The sequence below is a fragment of the Octodon degus genome, unplaced genomic scaffold (assembly GCF_000260255.1).
Source record: "Octodon degus isolate 3935 unplaced genomic scaffold, OctDeg1.0 scaffold00062, whole genome shotgun sequence".
Classification (NCBI taxonomy): Eukaryota; Metazoa; Chordata; class Mammalia; order Rodentia; family Octodontidae; genus Octodon; species Octodon degus.
Window position 1 is genome coordinate 5,869,410 of NW_004524638.1, and position 21,146 is coordinate 5,890,555.

The 21,146-nt window shown below is 47.8% G+C and overlaps 1 protein-coding gene across 3 annotated transcripts in view; it reads left to right on the plus strand.

Moving 5' to 3' along the window:
• Positions 1–4,320: 4,320 nt before the first annotated feature.
• Fam84b (family with sequence similarity 84 member B) overlaps positions 4,321–21,146 on the plus strand; it is a 27,881-nt gene continuing 11,055 nt past the window's right edge. Inside the window, exons 1-3 of one of the 3 annotated variants that reach the window (XR_002821736.1) lie at positions 4,321–4,799; positions 5,277–6,618; positions 8,805–9,720. Coding sequence is in view for 1 of the 3 variants with exons in the window: in XM_023718782.1 (XP_023574550.1) it covers positions 5,370–6,302 (933 nt within the window). In the remaining 2 variants the exon portion in view is untranslated. Of the gene's footprint in view, positions 4,800–5,276; positions 9,721–21,146 lie in introns of those variants that run through there. The other 2 variants (XR_002821737.1, XM_023718782.1) reach the window with 2 other exon arrangements.

Here is a 21,146-nt window from a genome sequence, read left to right on the forward strand (position 1 = left end):
CTGCACTGTGGCCAGCAGCTGCAGCTTGCCCAGACCTCAGGGCCTTTCCTCTCGATGGGCACGCGATCTTTTGTGACACAGCAGAAAGAGCATACGCGGAGACCGAAGATTCACGTTGGAATCCAGACTCTTCCCTGACCATGGACAGGGGCTTACACTGACCTCCTTAGCCTCTGCGTCCTTACCTAAGAAATGTAAAAAACAACACTGGTGTGGAGATTAAAAGATGCTGCCCCAATAAAAGGTTGTCTGGAGCTGGGCTGGTCATCCCAGGACTCTGGAAGGCTGAGGCAGGATGACTGTGAGGTCCCAGCCAAGGCAATTGAGACTGAGCAAGACCTTGCTTAAAAAAAGTGCTAGAGATACAGTTCAGGGTGTAGGCTGTGGGTTCAATACACAGAACGGCAAACACCAAAACGTTATCCTTCATTCTGCATGTCCGATCATCACGTGGCTCTTACATGGCACATACATAATGCCTGGTACCTACAGAGCCTTTACAGCCAATCCCGCTGTAGAGGGCAAGGACCGCAGGGCAAGAGGCAACCCTATGGTCATGCTCTGACGAACACAGTGGTAGGGCTGCTCCCCAGGGCCACTTGGGTCCTGAGCCCTCACCTCCCAAGGCTGCAACACAAGCACCGCAAAGAACAACAGGTGAAGTAGGCTGGGACTTTCCCAAGACCAGGAAGGAAGGTGAGGAGGAACCTGTCTCCAGAAGCCTCCCTGGAGGTCTACGATCTTCCCTGGCCTGGGGTCCAGCCTGTGGAGCACACTGCTCCATCAGATCACCCAGGGCTCTGCTTGCTGCAGTCCTGGGGATTCCTGGAGCTAGCACTTCCATGTCACCGCACAGCTGTGCCCTCTGGGCTAGGCCTGGGCAAGCAGAAACAGCAGTTCTCAATCCCCTCCCACCAGCCTGGGCAGGGAGCTGTCCACACACACCCTGCTGTGTTGCATGCCTCCTTCTCTGGGCTATGAGGGCTGCACGTGGGGTCACTCAGGGGAGGAGAGTGAGGCTACAGTCTGGCATGGATCTGCATCCAACATTTCCACACAGAGTAGCTCCATGGAGGCGTCTTCGCAGGCTGCTCTTTTGCTCCCCAATCCCCATCTGCCTTTCATTCCCACAGCCCGGCCTGGGGAGACCCCTACTTCCTTCCTTTCTCCTCCACCCATTTACCACCACAAGTCCAGAGGGACAACCCAGGGTTGTCCTCTGCCTGCGGCCTCAGCACTGTCCTCACTCACTGCCATCCTGTAGGGAGCATCAGAATTCTCCTTCAGTGCCCCAACTCCTTCCCAGCTTTGAAGCTGGCCTGCCTCGTGGAGGGGCTGCGAGATGGTCCCTCCAGCTTGCACACCGGCAGTACCACTGCCCTGCAGCCGGCCCTAAGCCTGGCCGCCTTCCATTCCATCATCAGTGCCAGTCCGTCCACCCCACCAGCCTCCGCTTCACAGTCCTGCTCTCCCTTATTCATTTTCTTATTGATCATCTCCCCCTCCCATCCACACATAAATTCCAGGGCAGCGGGCACTCTGTCTACTGCATCCAGTGACTATTCCCCGAGCCTGATAAAACCACATACTCAAATATTTGCTAAATACTGCAGACTATGCCCACCTCTATTTAAAACAGAGTGGTTACCAGCATGGGTCTGAGGTACAGCAGGCTCGTGTGATCTTCCCACTTACCAGCTGGGAGAAGCCACAGCCTCTCCAAATTTTATTCTCCTATCGAAAAGAATCAGAAGCTGGCTCAATGGTGGCTATCAATATGGATGCTGCGTTGCCCTCACTGGTCCCAGATCCACAAAAGTAGACACATTACCCTTCACCTTTGCATTTACAGGCCTTGGGAGTCCTCGGAGATGCCAGCCTCCTCTGTCTCCCCTGCAAACACGGCATTTCCAAGGGTCCTAAAAAGCCTGCCTGGCTCTTTGTACCTCCTGCCGACTATGCTGAGCACTACGGGGACCTGGACATCTACAAGCCTAGTGTGCATGGTTGCACTTGCAGAGTGAAATGTATGGCGACCAAAACTCACAGGCACCTAGGCACCTTCAGGAAATATATTTTGAACCAAATTCTTGCTGGAAGAGATATTTCAGATAGGTGAATTAGAAAATACCATGCATTTAGAGGCCTATGCAGAATTACATGTCACCCAGTGATAAAAGGTCAGCAGAAAGATGTGCAGGCCCAGGCAAGGGACCTGGGTAGGTGAGGCAGGAGGCACAGGACCAGGGTCAGCTTGACAGGTGCACCCTCTTTAGCCTTTCACTTGGTGCCTATGAAACCAGGGATTATTCTTAACCTACAGGCAAGGTTTCCCATTGCCCTAGCCCTCAAACTTTTATTGAGTGACTATTAAGTGCCAGGCATTCAGCTAGCATGACACAGTTGGGCTTCAACAGTCAGTCAGCTCAAGACAACATTATGGTACTCTTGAGTAAATCTTACGAAGACAACAGGAGACACAGCCACACAACCAGGAGTAGTTTCATGACCCACTAGAGTTTTGACCTAAGTCCTGGCAGCAAAATGTCTCACTGGGTCCTTCTACAGATTTTCCGAACCCCAGCCAATGCACCTAGAGCCAAGTAGGGCCAAAGCGGCCTACACTCCTGGTAGAAGCTGGTTTTCAGGGTGACACTCGGGATGACACACCATTGTTTCTCTAAATGTTCTCTGTAAAACAGGTATCTGGCCAGGCCTAGAGGTAAGAAGATTTGAGTCAAGATCAACCTGGGCTATAAATCAACTTTGAGGCCTTTGGCCAAGGAAATAAAAATAAGTATCTACATGTGCCGATATGCACACCAGTATCCCGGTATCCCTTATGCTACCCAAAGCCCTTGTCACACATCCCCTTAGCCAACCTAAAGATATTTAAATTGAGCCAGCAGGTTACATGGAAGCACCATCCCTGTCTTGCTTACGCTGTGATCTCAGACTTGCTGAAGGTCTAACTTCCATCGCAGCCCTGACAATATTGATTGTCCTGGCTTAAAGATACAAAAGTAGATTGATTTTTTTTTCTCTCAAACTCGAAAGGATCACAGTAGTGTTAGTATATTCTTGTTTTTGCACATTGGCATATACCCTGAATAAATAACAAGTTACCTGGGGGAAAAAAAATTTAGTAAAAAGAAACAGTGACGGAGTGCAGGGCAAGGTCTCCAGCTGTATTCTAAAAATGCGCTACTAGGGCTGGTCAGATGGTTCAGCAGACTAAGCACCTGCTTAAGCAAGCACAGGGACTGGAGTTCGATCCCTAGCACCACATGCTGAGCTAGCCACCAAGGCTGGGTGTGGTGGCATAAACCTGTAATCCCAGCTCTGGGGAGGCTAAAAACAGGAGGATCACTACTAGTCCCAGCTGCCTAGGGCGACCATGTACCAAATACATTAAAAATAAATAAAGTCTACCTCTAATTACTTTGGATGCCTCCTAAACTTAGCCATCGTAGACAGTGCTGTTGTCCTCTGCCACCACCCCAAACCATTATTTTAAAAATATAAATAACAACAACAAAAGCAACTTGATAGTCTACATTTTAGGGATGAAAAATGAAACTAGCAGGGGGTAAAATGTACTCTTGTGGAGGAGGTTAATAAGCAATACTCCTGTCACTTTCCCCTACAAATCAGCAGGAAGGAAATACATCCACCAGGGGCCTCTGCTAATTTGTTTCTAATTTGAGGACAATTAAGTAACTCCTGCGTCCCCCACCCCCAAGCAAAGCTGCTATTTCTGCAAGCTTTCTCTCACTACCAGACAAGTCAACAGGCCCCTGGGGACAACAGAGATTATGAAATTAACTTTGTACTGACTTTAAGGGACAACTAATAAACAACACGGTCTTGGGAGCCAGCCAGTGACTTTGTTCTCTCTTAAACCGCTTCCTTCGTCTTAATTTTTTTTCCACCCTAAAGTTTCACGCTACTCATTCTACAATCATCTCAAGCTGAATCATTTCTCCTACTGTCCGGGTAGGAACTTCAGGTCAAGAAATAAAAGGAAGAAGCATTAGCCTCTAATAACTGCTACTTCCTCTCCAACTATTCTGAGCAAGAAGGAAAGAAAAGGAAAAGGCACACTGGAAACCCCTCCACTCTCCAGGCTACACTGACGGGCGGCCTTTGCTCTCCAACTTCTGAGCTCCAGCTCTGCAAACGCGGAGGTAGGCGGGCCCAGGGGCAAGTCGGCCGCGACCGGCGGGATGATCATTTACCAGCGAGATTTAAATCCGCTCCGGCAGGGGGCGTGGCCCGGGCGGAGCCCCGTGGCCTCGTGGGCGGGGCGGGGGTCCCGACGGCTCGGCGCCGAGCGGGGAGGACCGGAGCTCCGGGAGCGAGTGCCTGTCTCTTTAAATGCCAGGGGCTGCGCTCCCGCTCGGGCGCCGGGAGCCGGATCTACAATCCCGTCCCTCCGGCTCCGGCGCTTGTTGCTCGCCCGGCCCGAGCGGGAGCCGCCGCCGCCGCCGAGAAGCGAGGTTGCCGCCCGCTCTGCGCGCCCCACCTCTTCGAGAGCTGTGTACAGCGGGGCGCAGCGCTAGTCGGGCGAGCGGCGCTGGGTGAGCAGGCAGCGTCACCCCCGTCCCGATCTGCAAGTCTCGGGGCGCTCGAGCCGCGGGGAAGACATGCGTCGCTGCTCCACGCCCAGCCCGGCCGCCGCCCGCGCCAGGAGGGGAGCGAGTGCGAAGCCCGTACCTGCAGACTCGCCCTAGACGTCCCGGGGTGCGGCGGGGCCCCCTCGCGCGCGGCCTGCACCTCTCCGCCGCGAGTCGGCGCAGGTAACCCGAGCCCCGGGCGCGCGGGGGGAGGGGCGGCCGCAGGTGAGTGCGGCTTGGGGCTCACCTGCCGCCCAAGCGGGACCCTCGGCGCTCTCCCGGGATCGGGCGTCCAGGGACGTCTGCGACGCGTTAGGCCTGGGTGGGAGGGGTGCGGGGAGCGGGTTGAAGTAAAGTTTCTGTTTGCCCCCCTCCCGGCCCGGCGTGGCCGGTAGGGCGCGGGCGGAAGCGGCAGGAGCCGCTGATGCAACGGGCTGGAGCGCGGGCCAGGTGGAGTGGGGGCGGGGCGAGCCGGAGGCGCCGAGTCGCCTGCGCGACCCGGGAAGTGCGAAAGCGAGGGAAGCCCCCCATCCCCGAGGCCGCCCTAAAATGGCTCCAGGTGCTCGGCCCCCCACCGGATCTTTCTGCTCTGGAAGACGAAACGCCCCTTTCCTGGAAGAGATCTTGCATCCATGGCTTCCTTGCCTTCTCTTCCAACAGGTGGCCTCAGCCCCTGTACGGGGACCTGTGCCAATGACCCTAGGGGTAGTTTCGCTTTCTCTCGCCGCCGCGTGAGCCGGAGTCCACAGCGTGATGGGCAACCAGGTGGAGAAACTGACCCACCTAAGTTACAAAGAAGTTCCCACGGCCGACCCGACTGGCGTGGACCGGGACGACGGGCCCCGCATCGGGGTCTCCTACATCTTCTCCAACGATGATGAGGACGTAGAGTCCCAGCCTCCGCCCCAGGGGCCCGAGGGTGGCGGGATGCCCGACTGCGGCGATTGTCCGCAGCCCCCTGCCCCGCAGCCCTACGACCCGCGGCTGCACGAGGTGGAGTGTTCCGTGTTCTACCGGGACGAGTGCATCTACCAGAAGAGCTTCGCGCCGGGGTCGGCGGCCCTGAGCACCTACACACCCGAGAACCTGCTCAACAAGTGCAACCCCGGCGACCTGGTGGAGTTCGTGTCGCAGGCACAGTACCCGCACTGGGCAGTGTACGTGGGCAATTTCCAGGTGGTGCACCTGCACCGGCTGGAGGTGAGCAACAGCTTCCTGACCGACGCGAGCCAGGGCCGCCGCGGCCGCGTGGTCAACGATCTATATCGCTACAAGCCGCTGAGCCCCAGCGCGGTGGTGCGCAATGCGCTGGCGCATGTGGGCGCCAAGGAGCGCGAGCTCAGCTGGCGCAACTCTGAGAGCTTTGCCGCCTGGTGCCGCTATGGCAAGCGCGAGTTCAAGATCGGAGGGGAGCTTCGTATAGGCAAACAGCCCTACCGCTTGCAGATTCAGCTCTCGGCGCAGCGCAGCCACACGCTGGAGTTCCAGAGCCTGGAGGATCTGATCATGGAGAAGCGGCGCAATGACCAGATCGGACGTGCAGCTGTGCTGCAGGAGCTCGCCATGCACCTGCACCCCGCCGAGCCAGAGGAGGGCGACAACGATGCAGCGCGGACTACGCCGCCTCCCCGGCGCCCTCCGGAGCCGGGCTCCGAGGAGGAGGACGGCGATGTGGCGGCTCATTGAAGGTTTTTGAGCTGAGCAGAGTTTTAAAAAGGAGGACCCTTTGCGGCAGCCTTTTCCCCTGCCTCTTCTCCCTCTCTCCTCGTTCACTTTCTGGGCTCCACCTGGGATTCCAGAGCCCTTTGGAAAACGGAGAGGTGGTGAAATATGCAGTTGGCTGTGGACTGGGGAGTGGAGGGGGACAGGTAGCAGGTAGGAGCACCCGAGCTGGAAGCTGGCATTTCCTTCTGTCCCCTTTTTGTCTTCCTTTCCACGGTGGGACATACTGGACTTAATTCCTGCGGGGTCTGGATCCAAAATTGAGCCATGTGCAAATAAGGTTGGGGAAAGTTTAAATGTCTACCATTGCCTTCTCTAGCTATGCTCTGCCCTTGAGCTCTGAGGATTCCTGTAAGAAGGCCAGAGGGGGTTGGGGAGGCCCCACCTGGGGCCTGAGGGCTCTTTATCTTCTTCCCCTGCTGAGCTGGGCCTGGAAGCAGGAAGGCTGGTGTGATTTATTTGTTAGGATTCCTGGGACTCAGGGCTGGTGAAACCATGACCAGGTCTGGGAGCAGCAGACCAAAACCAAGCATCCCCTTATTAAGTGTAACAAATAGTTGAGCAAACTCTGGCAACAAACAAAGACATTACTACCTCCCTCCTCTCTGTCCCTAGTAATTCCTCTTCAGGAGCTGGCTCTTAGGGGAGTCTGCTCCCTCTGCCCCTTCCAGGTTTCAAGTAAATCACTGGCAAAGGCCAGCCGGGGAAGGATTCAATTAAGGTCCAGTGCCACCTCCTTTGTTTTTGTGCCTGCTCTTGCAGGCGGTTAGAGCTGTGTCATTTGTTATCAAAGGAGGGGAAAGCCCTGTGTCTCCAATCTAATTAAACTGCATGGCTGTGTTCATCAGCGAGTCTGCACATGGGGTCGGCCAGTGCCACCCCATGCACCCCCTAGGGAAACAGCCAAGTAGTGCCACTGAGCCCAGGATTCATCTCTCTTTGCTCTCCCATTGTGATTCGGGAAAGTAACCAATCCTTTTATGAACAAGGCTGTGTTGCAGATTCCTTTAAATTTTTAATTTTTTCCTCCCTTTTCTGGACCATCTCCCTGTCCCTCATTTCTGGCCGTAAAATCTGGGGCTTGAGCCATGCTTCAGTGGGTAGCTCCTTATTTTGCTAGCCACACTTGCATTTAATTCAAGGTGTAAAGTCTTGGTCTAGTGGGTGGTCTCCTTGCTGCTTGGGACACTCCTTCAGAGGAGATCCCTGGGGCTGTTTGTTGTGGCCAGCCCAGAGCTTTGTTTGGAGTCTTTAGACTGCTCCTGTGGGTGTGCCTTTGATTGCAGAGTGCGGCCCTGCTGCCCCTGTTACCAGTGCGCTCTCAAAACCTGGGTAAAGGTTTTTGGTTTCGGATATTTTTTTTTCTTTGTCCATTTGGGGAGTTATTGTAAACTACACTGACAATTCATTTTGTGACCTAATTTTTATGGTTGAAATTGAATTGTATTTGAGCAGTCTACAACCACTGTCATCCTTGGGCTTCCTGGTTGGAGATTTCTGAAGCAAAGCAACAAAACTTGAAAGATTTCCTTTAAGACATGGAAGTTGTGGCCCTAAGTTTTACAAGTTCAGATCTTTGTAGCTCATCGCTCAGCATGGAGCCCCTTTCTGAGCAGGCGTTCAGCTTCGGCCCTGATGTAGGTAGTGCTGTCACACAGGTGCTGTCCCTTTGATTAAAAGGATGAGCCACTTTCCAGCCCTAGTCTGGGACTTGGATGAAAATTGATATCCTGTTGGGGAAAGTAGATCTCGTTTCCGTATTTCATAGCCTCCCCGCTCTATGACTGTATTCTCTTACCCATGAAAAGGCAGGACAAGATAAACATGGGTAGAGACTTTTAGGACGTGGGACCCAAACAGGTTAGGAAAGGTGGAAGGTGTTGAGCTCTCTTCAAAGTAAGAAAGAAGATAGTGGTACTGCGGCTGGCAAGCTCCATTTTTTTTCTTTTTCTAGCTCCTGCATCCCTGTATATTTCCTGTGCGCCCCCCAACTGTGGATGCTGAGTGACTTTGTGTTATTACAGATGAGGTGGCTTGGGGGACTGGACTCCAAGGAAGAGCTATAAGATCCACCCAAACAGTAGCGTTTTCTCTCTAGAGAAGGTTTTTGATAACAGGGCTTAAAAATGAACTAGCTCTGTCCCAGGTGCCCGGTGTGGTACACAGTGGCAGTGTTTGTCCCAGGTACCAAGAGATGAGGGCTCCACAAGACACAGGGACAGGACGAGTTCTTGGGTATCTGACGCTTCAACAAAGAACTGGAAAGGGCTCCAGGAAAGGGGAATCCAACAGTTCTTGGTTCTTTCCTAAAGATGGCAACATCATGGAGAAATAATTTTTTTTTTAAATGCTCTGGCAATGGTTACATCTAGCACTTTAGGAAAAAAATAAGAATAAGTATATTTAATAATTTTTGTCTCACCTTAGGAATAAGACTTTAGAACAATTTTGTACTGTGAATTACAGATGCTCTTTGAAGGAAAGAAATATCGATTCCAACATTCTTCAGAAGCTGTGGCCAGGGGTAAGCAGGATAGCGACTGGAATATATGCTAAAGAAAACCAGACAAATTCTATTTTCTTACTGAGCAAATATTTTATTGAAACTGCTTATGTATTTCAGAGGAGTCCACAACTTCAGCTACACAATTTTTTGTACGGAAAGAACTCATACTTTTTTGTAGCTTTTATTCTTCGTTTAATTTAGAGTGACTTTTAACACTAAATGCCTCTCAGAGTACTTAATTCCACACTTTAAAAAAAGTTTTAGTTTTTTGAAAGACGACCATTCAGTGGTTAACCTTCTGTGTTTGGTGCTTGGACCCTGCTAGCACCGTTGGACAACACCACGACTACTTGGAAACATATTTTTTGGAAGCAAAACTTTAATTTTTTATGACATATGCTATGGAGAGCTAAGAAAATTTAAGGACTACTTGTTTTCTATTTTTTTTTTTTTCCATAAATGGGGTCCACTGTGTTGAAGACTCTTGATAATTGTGTGCTTGTCTAACCATTTTTTTATAGAGTGCAGTCTAGTGTGACCATGGTCATCGAATAAATTTGGAAAGTTAGATTTCATTTGTGAGTTTAAAAAAAAATTCAGAATAAGTATAAACTTGACTGGTTTATTCAGTTTTTCATTATATTTTGTTGTTAGCTATAATACTCATGACCCATGGAAAATTAACTTGCAGGATAGAGTGCATTTTATTTCCCAATGAGTTGTATAAACTGTATTTTTCTTGAAGGTTGTATGTTAAATCAGAGTTATGTTCTAATACTTCTTGAGAAGGAAGTTCCAATTTGAAATTGTATCATTTCCTTCAAAATGAAGGGCAGTGCTTAGTTAAATAAAAGATTGATGATATCTTTTAAACCATTTCCTCTTTACTATGTCTTATTAAAATTAAATCTGTCAAGCTCTTTTGAAAAATGTTATGAGGGTTTCCAATAAACCATCTTATTAGAGGTCACTGAATGCACATATCTTTCTATTTGTATCGCTTTCTGACATTTTTCATCCTAAATCAAGCCATTTAACTTACTATAATTTCTCTGAGTACATCAGTAAATAGCATCTTTGCATTTCTCAGTAGGCGTTTGATGAATTTATTTAGTGGACAAAAAACCTTGTGTCCATTGGGTGGCAATCACCATTTCTTCTGAGCTATCAGTGTTTATGAAAACTGTCAAGAACATAAATTTCCAAGATTCGCTGATTTGTGGAATAGATGTGAAAATTGATGGAAGCCACATACCTGTTACCTAGTCCACAGTGGGGGTGCTGGCCTCCGATACCCCGTGTTGTATACTAGGTGCTTTCAGTGTCTCACAGCTGAAACTGGGCGAGCAGCACTGTGGCCCTGCTGAATCCTGAGGGATCCAGGTGGGAGCAGTTGACAAAGGGACAGATGGAGGATCTGAGAGTGGCAAGTGGGAGGCCACCAGCACTCCCTGGACCAGTGTCTGCAGTACCTACTTTCGCAGTCCCATGAGGTTCAAGTGTGTGGGCTGTCTGCAGGCTCCTGTGAGGAATTTAGACGCGCAGGTTCAGTGCTGGCCCTTGCTGGGAGCTGGAGAGCCATGAGGCCGATCGTGCCTGGGTGGGAGGCTCGAGGCTTGAAGTTACGGCTCCTGCCACCCAGGAGAGCCAGAGAAGGGAGCCTTAGAGAGTACATTTATTCCTGGGTACCTTTGGGGAGGCTGCTCCCCTTATTTTTCCTAAGTACTCTGAGCTTTGCTTAATGTAGGTAAATGACATGTTGGGAATCATGTAAAAGAGCCAAAACGAATAGGCTGAATATGTGCAAAAGGGCTTTTATTTCCTTTTACTGAATTTACTGTGGAAACCGCTTATTAAACAAATACAGCAATTTTGTCTGCAGAGTAAATGCAAAAATATCTCCCGTCTGAATTTGCAGTCACAGTGAGGTATGGTGCTGAGTCTGCAGGGCCCCAGGATGATGTGGACCTTCAGCTCAGTGTCGGCCTAAAGCAAGGCAACCACAGACCCTCCAAAAGTCTGAGGATGGCAGCATGCAGCAGTGGGAGCTTGTTGGCCAATGTAAACTACAGGCACATTCAGCAAGCTTGAGCCCAGTGGAAAGATGGAACCGGGGTCACATAGGGCACTTTGAAGACTTAAGCCTTGGCCGCAGTGATGAGCACAGTGGTGACCTGCGACTGAGCGCACAGTCGTATGCAGGTGACCTTGCAGGACGGTTCCTGTAGAAGATGGTAGTGGCTCTGCCACTCTTTCACTGTAGTCACTCTCAGCCACAGGAAAGAGCCCTTCCTTCATAACTGCTAGTTGATCTCGATCAGGGCTCGTAGGCTATTGACTCCCATTTCACAAGGGGAGCTACAATGTAGACATTTGAACATTTTTTGAGCTTGTTCCTAAGAGAATCACAGGGACAGTTAATAATGTAAGATGATTTTGTAAAATGATGGTTTGTAAGGACACAACTAAATGTGTATTTCATTGGAGTTTGAAAACTCACAGTCGATAGGCACGTGAACTGCTGTCATCCTTTTGAGGAAATCAGACAGACCCAAAGTCAGGTACAAATGATAGTGGAGAAAATGATATAACAAATCCTTAATCTAGATGAGCCAGATCCTCGGGTAACTTCCATTTCACAGGACAGGTCCCCGCCTGCGAAAAGGAAATTCACAAGGAGGTATGTAGTTACAGTTGCAATCCTGCTAGGGAGGAGGCGGGACGTATGTAGGAGGACCTCCCCATCAGTGGGTCTGAGGCTTCCTGGGGCTGATGGAAGGAGCTTGAGCAGGAAGGAATCGACCCTCAGGTGCTAAGTGCCGTTGCTGTCTGGTTCCCATCAGTTCCTCCCAGGTTCACCTCCTCAGCACGTTGTCCAGCTTGTGCATGCATCTCCAAGGCTTCGCGCAGAAGCAGGTGCAGAGAACTTCCCGGTAAGTGCTACTGAATGAGTTCTGTTGGCGGCCTTTTCGGACTAGAAAGCCCTCAGACTGTCTCCAAGTGATGTGACCATGGTTGAAGAGCGCGAGCGTAGCAGAGGCTCCTGGGAGGTGTTCACAGGGACTCACCGGGATGGCTGATGAGCGGCGCTCTGCTCTCCTTGCCTGGAGTCAGAGTCTGTCTTGCTGATGCTGTTGAGGGCTCAAATCCTGAGCCACATTTGGAAGTGAAGTGGAGAGTGGATTTGGGCCTTTTCTGATGCAGGTAAGTGACACTAGCCTGGTGGGAAAGAGCGCTAGGATGGAGTAGTAGCTTTTACAGCCTTTCATCGTCTCTAGTGCCTTTTTGAGCTTGGCCATAAATGGTTCCAAAGATGAGTTCTCTGCTACTTTCTTTGGTAGACTAGAGAGTAGTTAAGTCTAAGTCTGGTCATCTTGCTATTCAGTGCATTTGTTTTACTGGTTTTGTTTTGTTTTGTTTAATTTTGTGCAGGGTCTCACTACGTAGCTTGCACTCCTAGTAATCCTGTTTTCAAGCCTCCCAGGGATGCGCTGCCATGCCTGGACTTGGTCACTGGCTCAGCATGCCTGGGGGCAGGGCCAGCATGGCAACTGGTACCCAGGATCAAACCCTGGTCCCTGCGCTTGCCTAAGCAGGTGCTTACTCCACTGAGCTATCTTGCTGGCCCTTTATAACTTAGAGGCTCTCTGTTACAGTGCAGAACTAAAGGTGTAGAGTGACCTGGGCTCAGATGTGGAGTAGTGGGGAAGGCTTTCTAGTCAGAGTCAAAGCTGTGTTCAGCTTCTGCATATTTTTGGGCTGAGGACCTTGGGCAAGTCTTGGAACTTTCCTCTTATGTAGAGTGGGCTATGACATTGGTCAGTTCCCTGATCTCTGAATTTCAGTTGTATTTGTAAAACAGCGCTATATATGGCATTTAATATTAACAGTGTTCAGTGTTAAGGTTAGCAATGTTAATAGATTGACATAACATTAATATGTGGTAATATGCTTAGGACTATATCTGCCTTAAATCACAGGTGTGAGGACAAGACAAAGCAATGCTTTTGAGGCCTGGAATAATAACTATTAAGGTTAGCTAGGAAGCCCCACTCCGGGCATGGGCCACTGAGACTGAGTGTGGTGGTACAAGCCTATAATCCCAGCACTGGGGATGTTGAAAACAGGGTGATCACTACAAGTCCAAGCTGTATGATGAGACCCTGTATCAAATACATACATACATACATACATACATACATGTATACATACATACATTGATTAGGTGGGAAAATCTAGGATGTTCCATATGATATAAAAGCTTATGCAAATTCTCTCCTGAAAGGAATTTCCTAAATGTTAATTAGGAAATTATAAAATTATATATAATTATATATAATTCCTCCTGAAAGAGGAAGATCTCTTTGCTCTTGGTCATTATTCTTGGGAAAGTTTTTTAGCTAGATGCCAAAAACTGGTATAATACCTAAAAGCTAGCTAGCTAACTCTTCAGTTACTTTAGCTGGTACCATATTGATCTCTAATAGATGAAGCACTATTTATTTATTTATCTATTTATTTATTTATTTGGCCAGCACAGCCTGCCCAGAGGGCAGGGCTGGCATGACATGCAGTGCCAGAATCGAGCCAGGTCCCCTGCACCCGCCCAAGCAGGCACTTTAGACCACTGAGGTATCTCGTAAGCCCATTTACTTTGTTTTAAACATTTCATGATGTTCACTCATTGACTCACTGCGTATTTATTGAGAATTTTTAAGATACTAGGTGCCGGCCCCTGGGAGAAGGTGATTGTGCAGTAGAAAAAACGAGGGGTCACTTTACCCACACAGACATATTATAATCATTACTTACAGACAGACCCTTAACATTATTTTTGAGTTCAGAAAAATTGATTTGTCCAATGTCATATAGCTAACAAATTTCTGGCCTGAAACAGCACTATTCCCCAAAGACCTGGGCCACTGTCTCCCACTTGCGCTCTCCCTCCCTACTATTAAGGGACTGCTAGGACTCTCTCCTGCTGAACTTGTAGGGTTCCTCTTGCCTCAGCCTCCCAAGTGTTGGGATTATAGTTGTGTGCCACCACACCCTTTGGCTTCCAACATTACCTGAGAAGCATCTGTTATTTTCACTATCATTAAAGCAAGCCTGGTGACATGACTCTGGAAGGCAGAAGATAGGGACAAATAGAAAATTCTGGCCAACGAGGGCTTTACGTTATGATCAGGAGCAATGAATGCTGCAAGCCTGGGTGAGGGCGAGGACTTATTTACTGCATCTTCCTGTTACTCCTGTGGCTAAGCACCAGGATGACTTCTCTACAGCCCCTGTTCCAGCTGCTCTTTGGAGACTTCCTTTCTGCCTACAGGGGAGGCCAGGTCACTCAGAAGACAGCTTAATGCTGTTGCTGCAGCTGTTGTCCTTCTGTGTGACCTTGAGCGATTCAGTTACTTCCACAAGCACCTTATCTCAAATCCAGGCTCAACCTCCTCCCCCAGAGCATTCTTGGTCAGCTTGAGCTGATAAAATTCAAGTGCATGTAGGGCACCTAGGTGGGAGGCAGAGCTGTCTCCACTACCGTGGCTTAGTCCTGAACCTGCCAGGGTCCTTGAGCAGGTCCCTTGACCTGCACTTCACAGGTGTGGAGCCAGCTGCTCCTGCAGCTGTGATGAGCCCCCAGGTGTAACCTGTCCTGCAAGATGGTGTAGACATTCCTTATATCTTTACTTTGCTTTTAAAGAACATGGGTTCCTTCATTCGCTCAATTTCATTCCTATAAAGAAAACTAAATGTTAATTAGGAAATTATAAAATTATATATAAGTTATAAAATCAGCAATGAGAATAACCAAGTTTCAGGAAATGTTTTTATTTGTAAACTTTATAAATTATAACACAAAACCTTTTTGTTATTTTGAGTTGGCAGACTTTATTATTCTATTTAATGCTAGAAACTAAACCTGAAATGTTGATGGTAATAAAGAAAAAGATGGCACTAGATTCATGTAGGTGTTCATTTCAGGAAAAGCATTTGAAGGTTTTGTTCGTTTTATGATGTTGCATTATTCGATACTGAATTTTTTTCATAAGTAGGTACATTTCCCTTTGCTACTGATCCTCTTCTTGGCTCAAGGAGAGAATTCTTTTGTCAGTCACTGGACACACGTACTGTATTACTGTAAGGAGTCCACCCCATCCCTTTTTGGTCATGTTTCAAAAAGAATCAAGTTTAATCAAACAGTGACAGCTCTGTGTATAGCTGTTGTTGGGGAAATTTCTAGACGTCAAATACACTGACTCTGTGTCCCTCAAAGTCAAAGAATGAATTTGAAGGAACAACAGAGGGTAAGATAGGAAAATTTATTGGAGTGCAAAGGAGCGGGAAATGCGAATGAAGGACAGAGAATTGGAATAGATGCTAAGAGAAAGGAGGGGCCCAAATGGACTGCCAACAAGCCCACCTCTCAAAGGAAGTTTTATAGAGAAAATCATGAGGTGGGTATAACAGGCATCAAGATTCTCTTCAATGAGATTGCAAGTATAATCCCTTAAGTAATATTGATCTACTAGTAGCAAGAGTACATGAGTGATATTAACCTTGGTCAATAATCAATAGTCTTACTCTTATCCTTTTTTTTTTTTTGAGACGAAGTCTCACTATGTAGATCAGGCTGGTCTTTAGCTCACTTTGTAACCCAGGCTGGTCTAGAATTTGTAAGGTTCCTCCTGCCTCAGCCTCCCAATTGTTGGGATTCTTATGGTTGTGTGCCACCACACCTGGCTTACTCTTGTTTTTAGTTTTAGCAGTTTTAGTCTTAGTTTTCGTAGGTGGAAGATAATAGCCTACCCCTAAGGAAAACATTGCAAATCTCAAAAGGGTGAAACCTTTAATCCTCAGGGTATCCCTTGAAGAAGTATTAGAGCATGTCCAAGTGGCCATCTTTAATCTTCAGATGCCCTCCAGCCGCACTCCTGATTCTCTTCTCCAGCATGGACTCACTCAGGGGCCCAGTCCTGTCCGACTGCCTGCCATATTTCTACTTACCTTCACTGTCTATAATACTAATAGATACTTTAGTTCTTTAAAAAATACACTTTATTTTAAAAACCATTTTAGGCTGGACATGGTGGTGTAGACCTGAAATTCCAGCAGTTGGAGGCTACCCAGGCCTATAGTGACTTCAAGGTCAGTGTGGTCTACACAGTGAAAGACGTTGTCTCAGAAAGAAAAAAAAAAAAAAAGAACATAACAAAACAGTCTTAGGTCCATGGAGTTCCCACCTACCATACCCCTTCCCCACCGCCCATACCCGGCCTTGTTCTGCACCCTCGTTAGAGTCGAGGTAGCGCTGACACATCCTCAGTAGTAGCCCGTGGGTGCCTGCCTTACCGGGGTGCTCTGTGGGCTGGAGGTCTGCCACCTCCAGGATGGTCTCCCACAGAGCAGCTACAGCTACACACCCTTGCTCCCCAGCTGGGGGTGGGGCCATTTGCTGCACTCTCAGGGCCCTGAGAGGCAGGGCTGGGGGCCCGCCTGCTTTCTGCTGCAGGTGCAATTGTAGAAAATGGTTCAGTTAGCTTACCAGCAAAGCAGCCAGCAAGTGGAAGAAGGACTTAAGACTGAGTGGGCCACCCGCCACACTGATAAAGCTTTAGAATAGGTAGTAGAACTTTGGACAAAGAAAGAACTTCCTTGGGCAGCAGGGAATGTGGCCCACCCCCTACTGCTAAGTTCCTGAATTTTACGGAAATTGTAATGCAAAGTAGCCAGTTATCATCTAAGATCCCACTTACCTGTCACCTGTACCTGTCCAAGAACTGGGTTAAAAGCCTGAGTCCAGTCAATCAGTTTAAAACCACAGAGCCACTTGTGATAAGTGACCACTAACCAAGTGACGCCCATGCTGTTTATCCATAATTAGCTCGGGGTGGAGGACCCTTCGGCCTGCCCATCCAGGAGCTCTCTTGGGAATCCAGGAGCTATTCTCCTGCTTCCCAGTGGAACTCCCCTGACTTCTTTAGTTTGAGACCTCATTCCTCTGTAGAACCAGGAACCAGTCACACAGTACCACAAGGACATTCTCGGCCATCAGGGTCATCACGCACTCATCAGGTGATCGTGTTCATGAGGCCCATAGACACTGCACTGCCAAAGGGACTGGGAAGCCTCACCATGTGGCCCTGGGGGCAGCGACATCCCCCTGGGAAAGACAAACAGGCCAGCAACAGAGGAGAACCAAGATGAGGTGTGACGTCAAGGCAGGCTTGTGAGCTGGGGCAGTTGAGCATGGGTGTGGGGAAGAGTCTGAGTTCAGCATGGGGCGGGGGGCATGAGCAGCAGGGCAGGGTCTTAGCACACAGAGAAATTCAACCACAAAATGCCACAGTCCTGCTCCCACTGACACAGGGGAAAGTATAACTGCCAACCTGCTAGATGTTAGATATGCCCAACTTGTGTCTCCTAATATCAAAGAATGAATTGCACAGGACAGTGGAGGTTAAGAGTAGGAAGGTTTATTAGGGAACAGGAATGGGAATGGAAACAGCTTCTGAGAGACAGGAGGAGTCCTAGAAGTGGTTGGACACCCAGGCCCTTTGTCGTGGAGTGGGGGGAGGGATTTATACAGCAAGCTCACAGTGTGGGTCAAATTACAATCAAGCTAATGATGAATATTATTTTCTCTCATATCCAAGGCCAGATAGCTTGGCAACGCCTCCTGTTGTATCATCTCTGACTATCTTAACAACAGTTGAATTCTTTTTGCCAAACCTGCTCCAATCAGAGATTTAGGTCTGGAGTCATGAACAATGACTGAGTAAAATTGGAGAGGGGGAAGTAGAGAAGGGCAGCGGCCAGTCCTTGAGCATAGAACCTTGTGCCTGGACTAGACCAAATGATTGGTGCACACTGCAGTCAAGGCCACTACCACGCACCGTAGGTGATGTCTTATTTCCATACACACCTCACTAGGTGCCACAGGAAGTGAGGGGGACCTCCAGTACCTCTCGGGGCCATGAGAACACTGGGAGAAATCCTTCATCCTCAGCACCACAGTGCTGAGAAATCCTTCACCCTCAGCACCACAGTGGCACTGCTGGGCAATGTGTTCCTGAGGCTGCCAGCACATGGGGCTGAAGACAAGAGTGCATTTATGGTACTAAAATGTACTATGGTACTAAAAGTACCCATTTATGGTACTAAAATGAAGATCACTGCAGGTTGTATCATCACTATAAGAAAGAGGTTCTTCAGTAATTTATAGTGTTTGTTCTCACATTTCACCTTCACCCACTCCATCAGCCACATAGAGACAGATGTGTGCTTTGCTGCTAAGATAAAGGGTTGACACTTGGAGGCTGAAGGAGGAGAACTGCAAGTTCAAACCCAGCCTGAGCAACTTAGAGAACTAGAAAGTCTGTGTCTCCAAAAAGCAAAACAAACAAATTGTCACATTTCTGCATTCTGCACACACCAACAAACTCCATGTCTCATTGCATCTGAATCCTTGGTTTGCATGAATCTGACAAACTATGATGTGACCCTCTGGGCACTCATGTCACCATAAATGTGAGTTCATTGTCTTACCTCCCTGACTGTGGCCTGGCTATGGATATTTTTTTGTTTTTTGTTTTTTTGGGGTTTTTTTGTACTTTAAGGAAGGGTCTGCAGGGTGTTGAGGGTCTCACTACTAGATTGGAGGACTCATAGTGATCCTCCCAAGAGCTGGGATTATAGGCATGTGCCACCACACCCAGTCTCAATGGCCATCTCAGTGCACCCCAGGGGTGCGGCCAGCATGGCAGGTCTGGGATCAAACCCCAGCCCCTGCACCTGCTTGCAGGCGCTTTAATCTGCTGAGCTATTTGGCCGGTCTTGCATGTTTTTCTGTTAATGTGATTTTGTTGCTTTTCTTTATATGTCAAGAATGATAGTTATAGGGCTGGTGAGATAGCTCAGCAGACTAAAGGTACTTCATATAGAAGAAGTTCAAGTGCCCAGGTGGGGAGCACAGACGCGAAGAGCCTTCTCAGCCTGCACGTGGCACTGGGTCGCCCGTTCCCGAAATCTCCCTCTGTGAACATTCAGATATGCTTCTCTCGACGTATTTTCCCAAGTTTTATTTTTGCTTTTCTGAAAATACATTGCTACCTGTATTATTCTACCACTGTTTTCTATTTGTTTGTTTATTTATTTATTTATTTATTTATTTTGAGACAGGGTCTTGCTATGTAGTTCTGCCTGGCCTTGAACTCACCATGTAGCCCAGGCTGGCCTGGAGTTCACAGGGATCCTCCTGTCTCAGTCTCCAGAGTGTTGGGATTATAGGCATGTGCTACCATACCTGGCTTTGCAACTACTTTTTAAAATTTATTAATAAATTGGTTATTTTATTTTATTTTTCATTTTTATATATTTGGTAGAGGGTCTCACTATGCAGCTCTGACTCCTAGTGACCCTCCTGTTTTCAGCCACCCCAGCACTGGGATTATAGGTGTGTGCACCACGCTGGGACTCCTTCTAGCTCAGCGTGGTGTGGCAGCAGGGCCAGCACGGCATGCAGGTCCAGGGATCGAACCCTGGTCCCTGCACTTGCCAAAGCAGGTGCTTAGTCCATTGAGCTATCTCGCTGGCCCATAAATTGATATTTTAAAACTAGTACAAAAAGTATTTAGGTGTTGTTTTTGAACAGCTGTCATCTAGTGTATTACAGTAAAAAAAAAAAAAAAAAAAGTTTTGTTTTTTATTTACCCAGCCTCTCATTGACACCCTATAAACCATTTCCACTTTTCATAATTATAAGTCATAAACAGATATCGTTCTACGTTTCTTTGTGTCATATATGGGGATATTTCTAAAGGATATAATAATTGACATGAGATGTCTGGATGAAGGTTATACTTGACTTAAATTTTGACAGGAACTGCCATATGGCCCTCTGTAAAAGATAGTGCACATTTACAGTAATTCTAATAACATTTCCACATGTCTGAAAATATTTACCTACCCATGACTTTAAAAATAGTACATTTTTCTTGGTATTTCTTTATTTCATATTTCATCGCCTGAGCTGCTGTCTCTTGTATGTGTCGGCAAGAATTGAAATCAGTGGCTCACCGGTTTTCTATTACAAACATCCAGATTCTCCAAAACATTTGATTATTGGACCAGTGAATTGAATTTAGTGAATTCTGGAATCCAATCTGTGAACCTAGACAAACAACAGACAGATAATAGAGGAAGATACAGATTCAAAATTTCCTTCTTTTAAAACATGTAAGTCAGAGTGTACCACAGGCTGTTTTACATGATCAGTGGCTTTCGGCAGTGGTTAGGATCAAGTCTACACCCTTTCCTGTGACCTGTGGGTCCGTCTGAGCCGAGTACCTGGCTTCTGTATATGTGGACCTTGGTCCTGATCACTCCCCCTTGCTAGACAGATTGCAGCCTTGGAGATCTCCGTCTACTGTCCTAAGTACACCAAAGCCTCTTCATTTTGTCTTAAAGCACAATTTTTTCGGACTTGCTGACTACTGATGGAATAAAGAAGTACACCATGTATCATGAGGCAGTGTCCACATATGTGTGTATCTGAAATGAAGTTCCCCCAAACAATATCCACCTGCACGACAATGCACTCTAATACCATTTATTCTTATTTACGCTAGTAATTTCATTTATGGGAAGGAGAAAATTTCATTGGTACCCGCCAGATTGATCTTTCAGTTTCCTCTGCAACAAGCAGGGCTCTTAATAGAGTTCTGAGTCGTTCTGGGTTCCCTCCTCTCTACGGCCCAGGCCTTGGTTGGCCTTGAGCCTTTCATGATCCAACATAAATATTGCTCTCTTATCTCAACACTTTCTCCAAGTCATAATGAACTGTTTGCATGAATGTTTTAACCTTTTATTGTACGGCTCTCCCCACTGGATTCAGGGCAAGGATCTTGTTTGTTTTTACCATTGCTGTATTTCCAAAATGCAAAATATTGCTTAGAAAAGAGTAAGCCCCCAGTGAATGTTCATGACTCAATGAAGCCCTTCCTAGTTTTATGCTCTGAGATTTTGTTTCCCTTCCAGGCCGTAGCACAGCCCATTCCACATAGCCTGCTGCTTTTGATCATAAAAACTGTTTGATAAATTGTTCGTCAGGCTCTGGCTCTTCCCTTTAAACAAGATATCGAAGGGCGACAATCGCTATTGTGTCTCTAGATAGGCTGTGTGTGGTTATTAACAGGAGGGGCTGCAGGCAGCCTGCTTGGATATCATTCAACTCTGAATGACCTGTATGAAGGGGAAAATAAAGAAATGTACCAGTCATTTGAATCAATTAAAAAAAAAAAAAA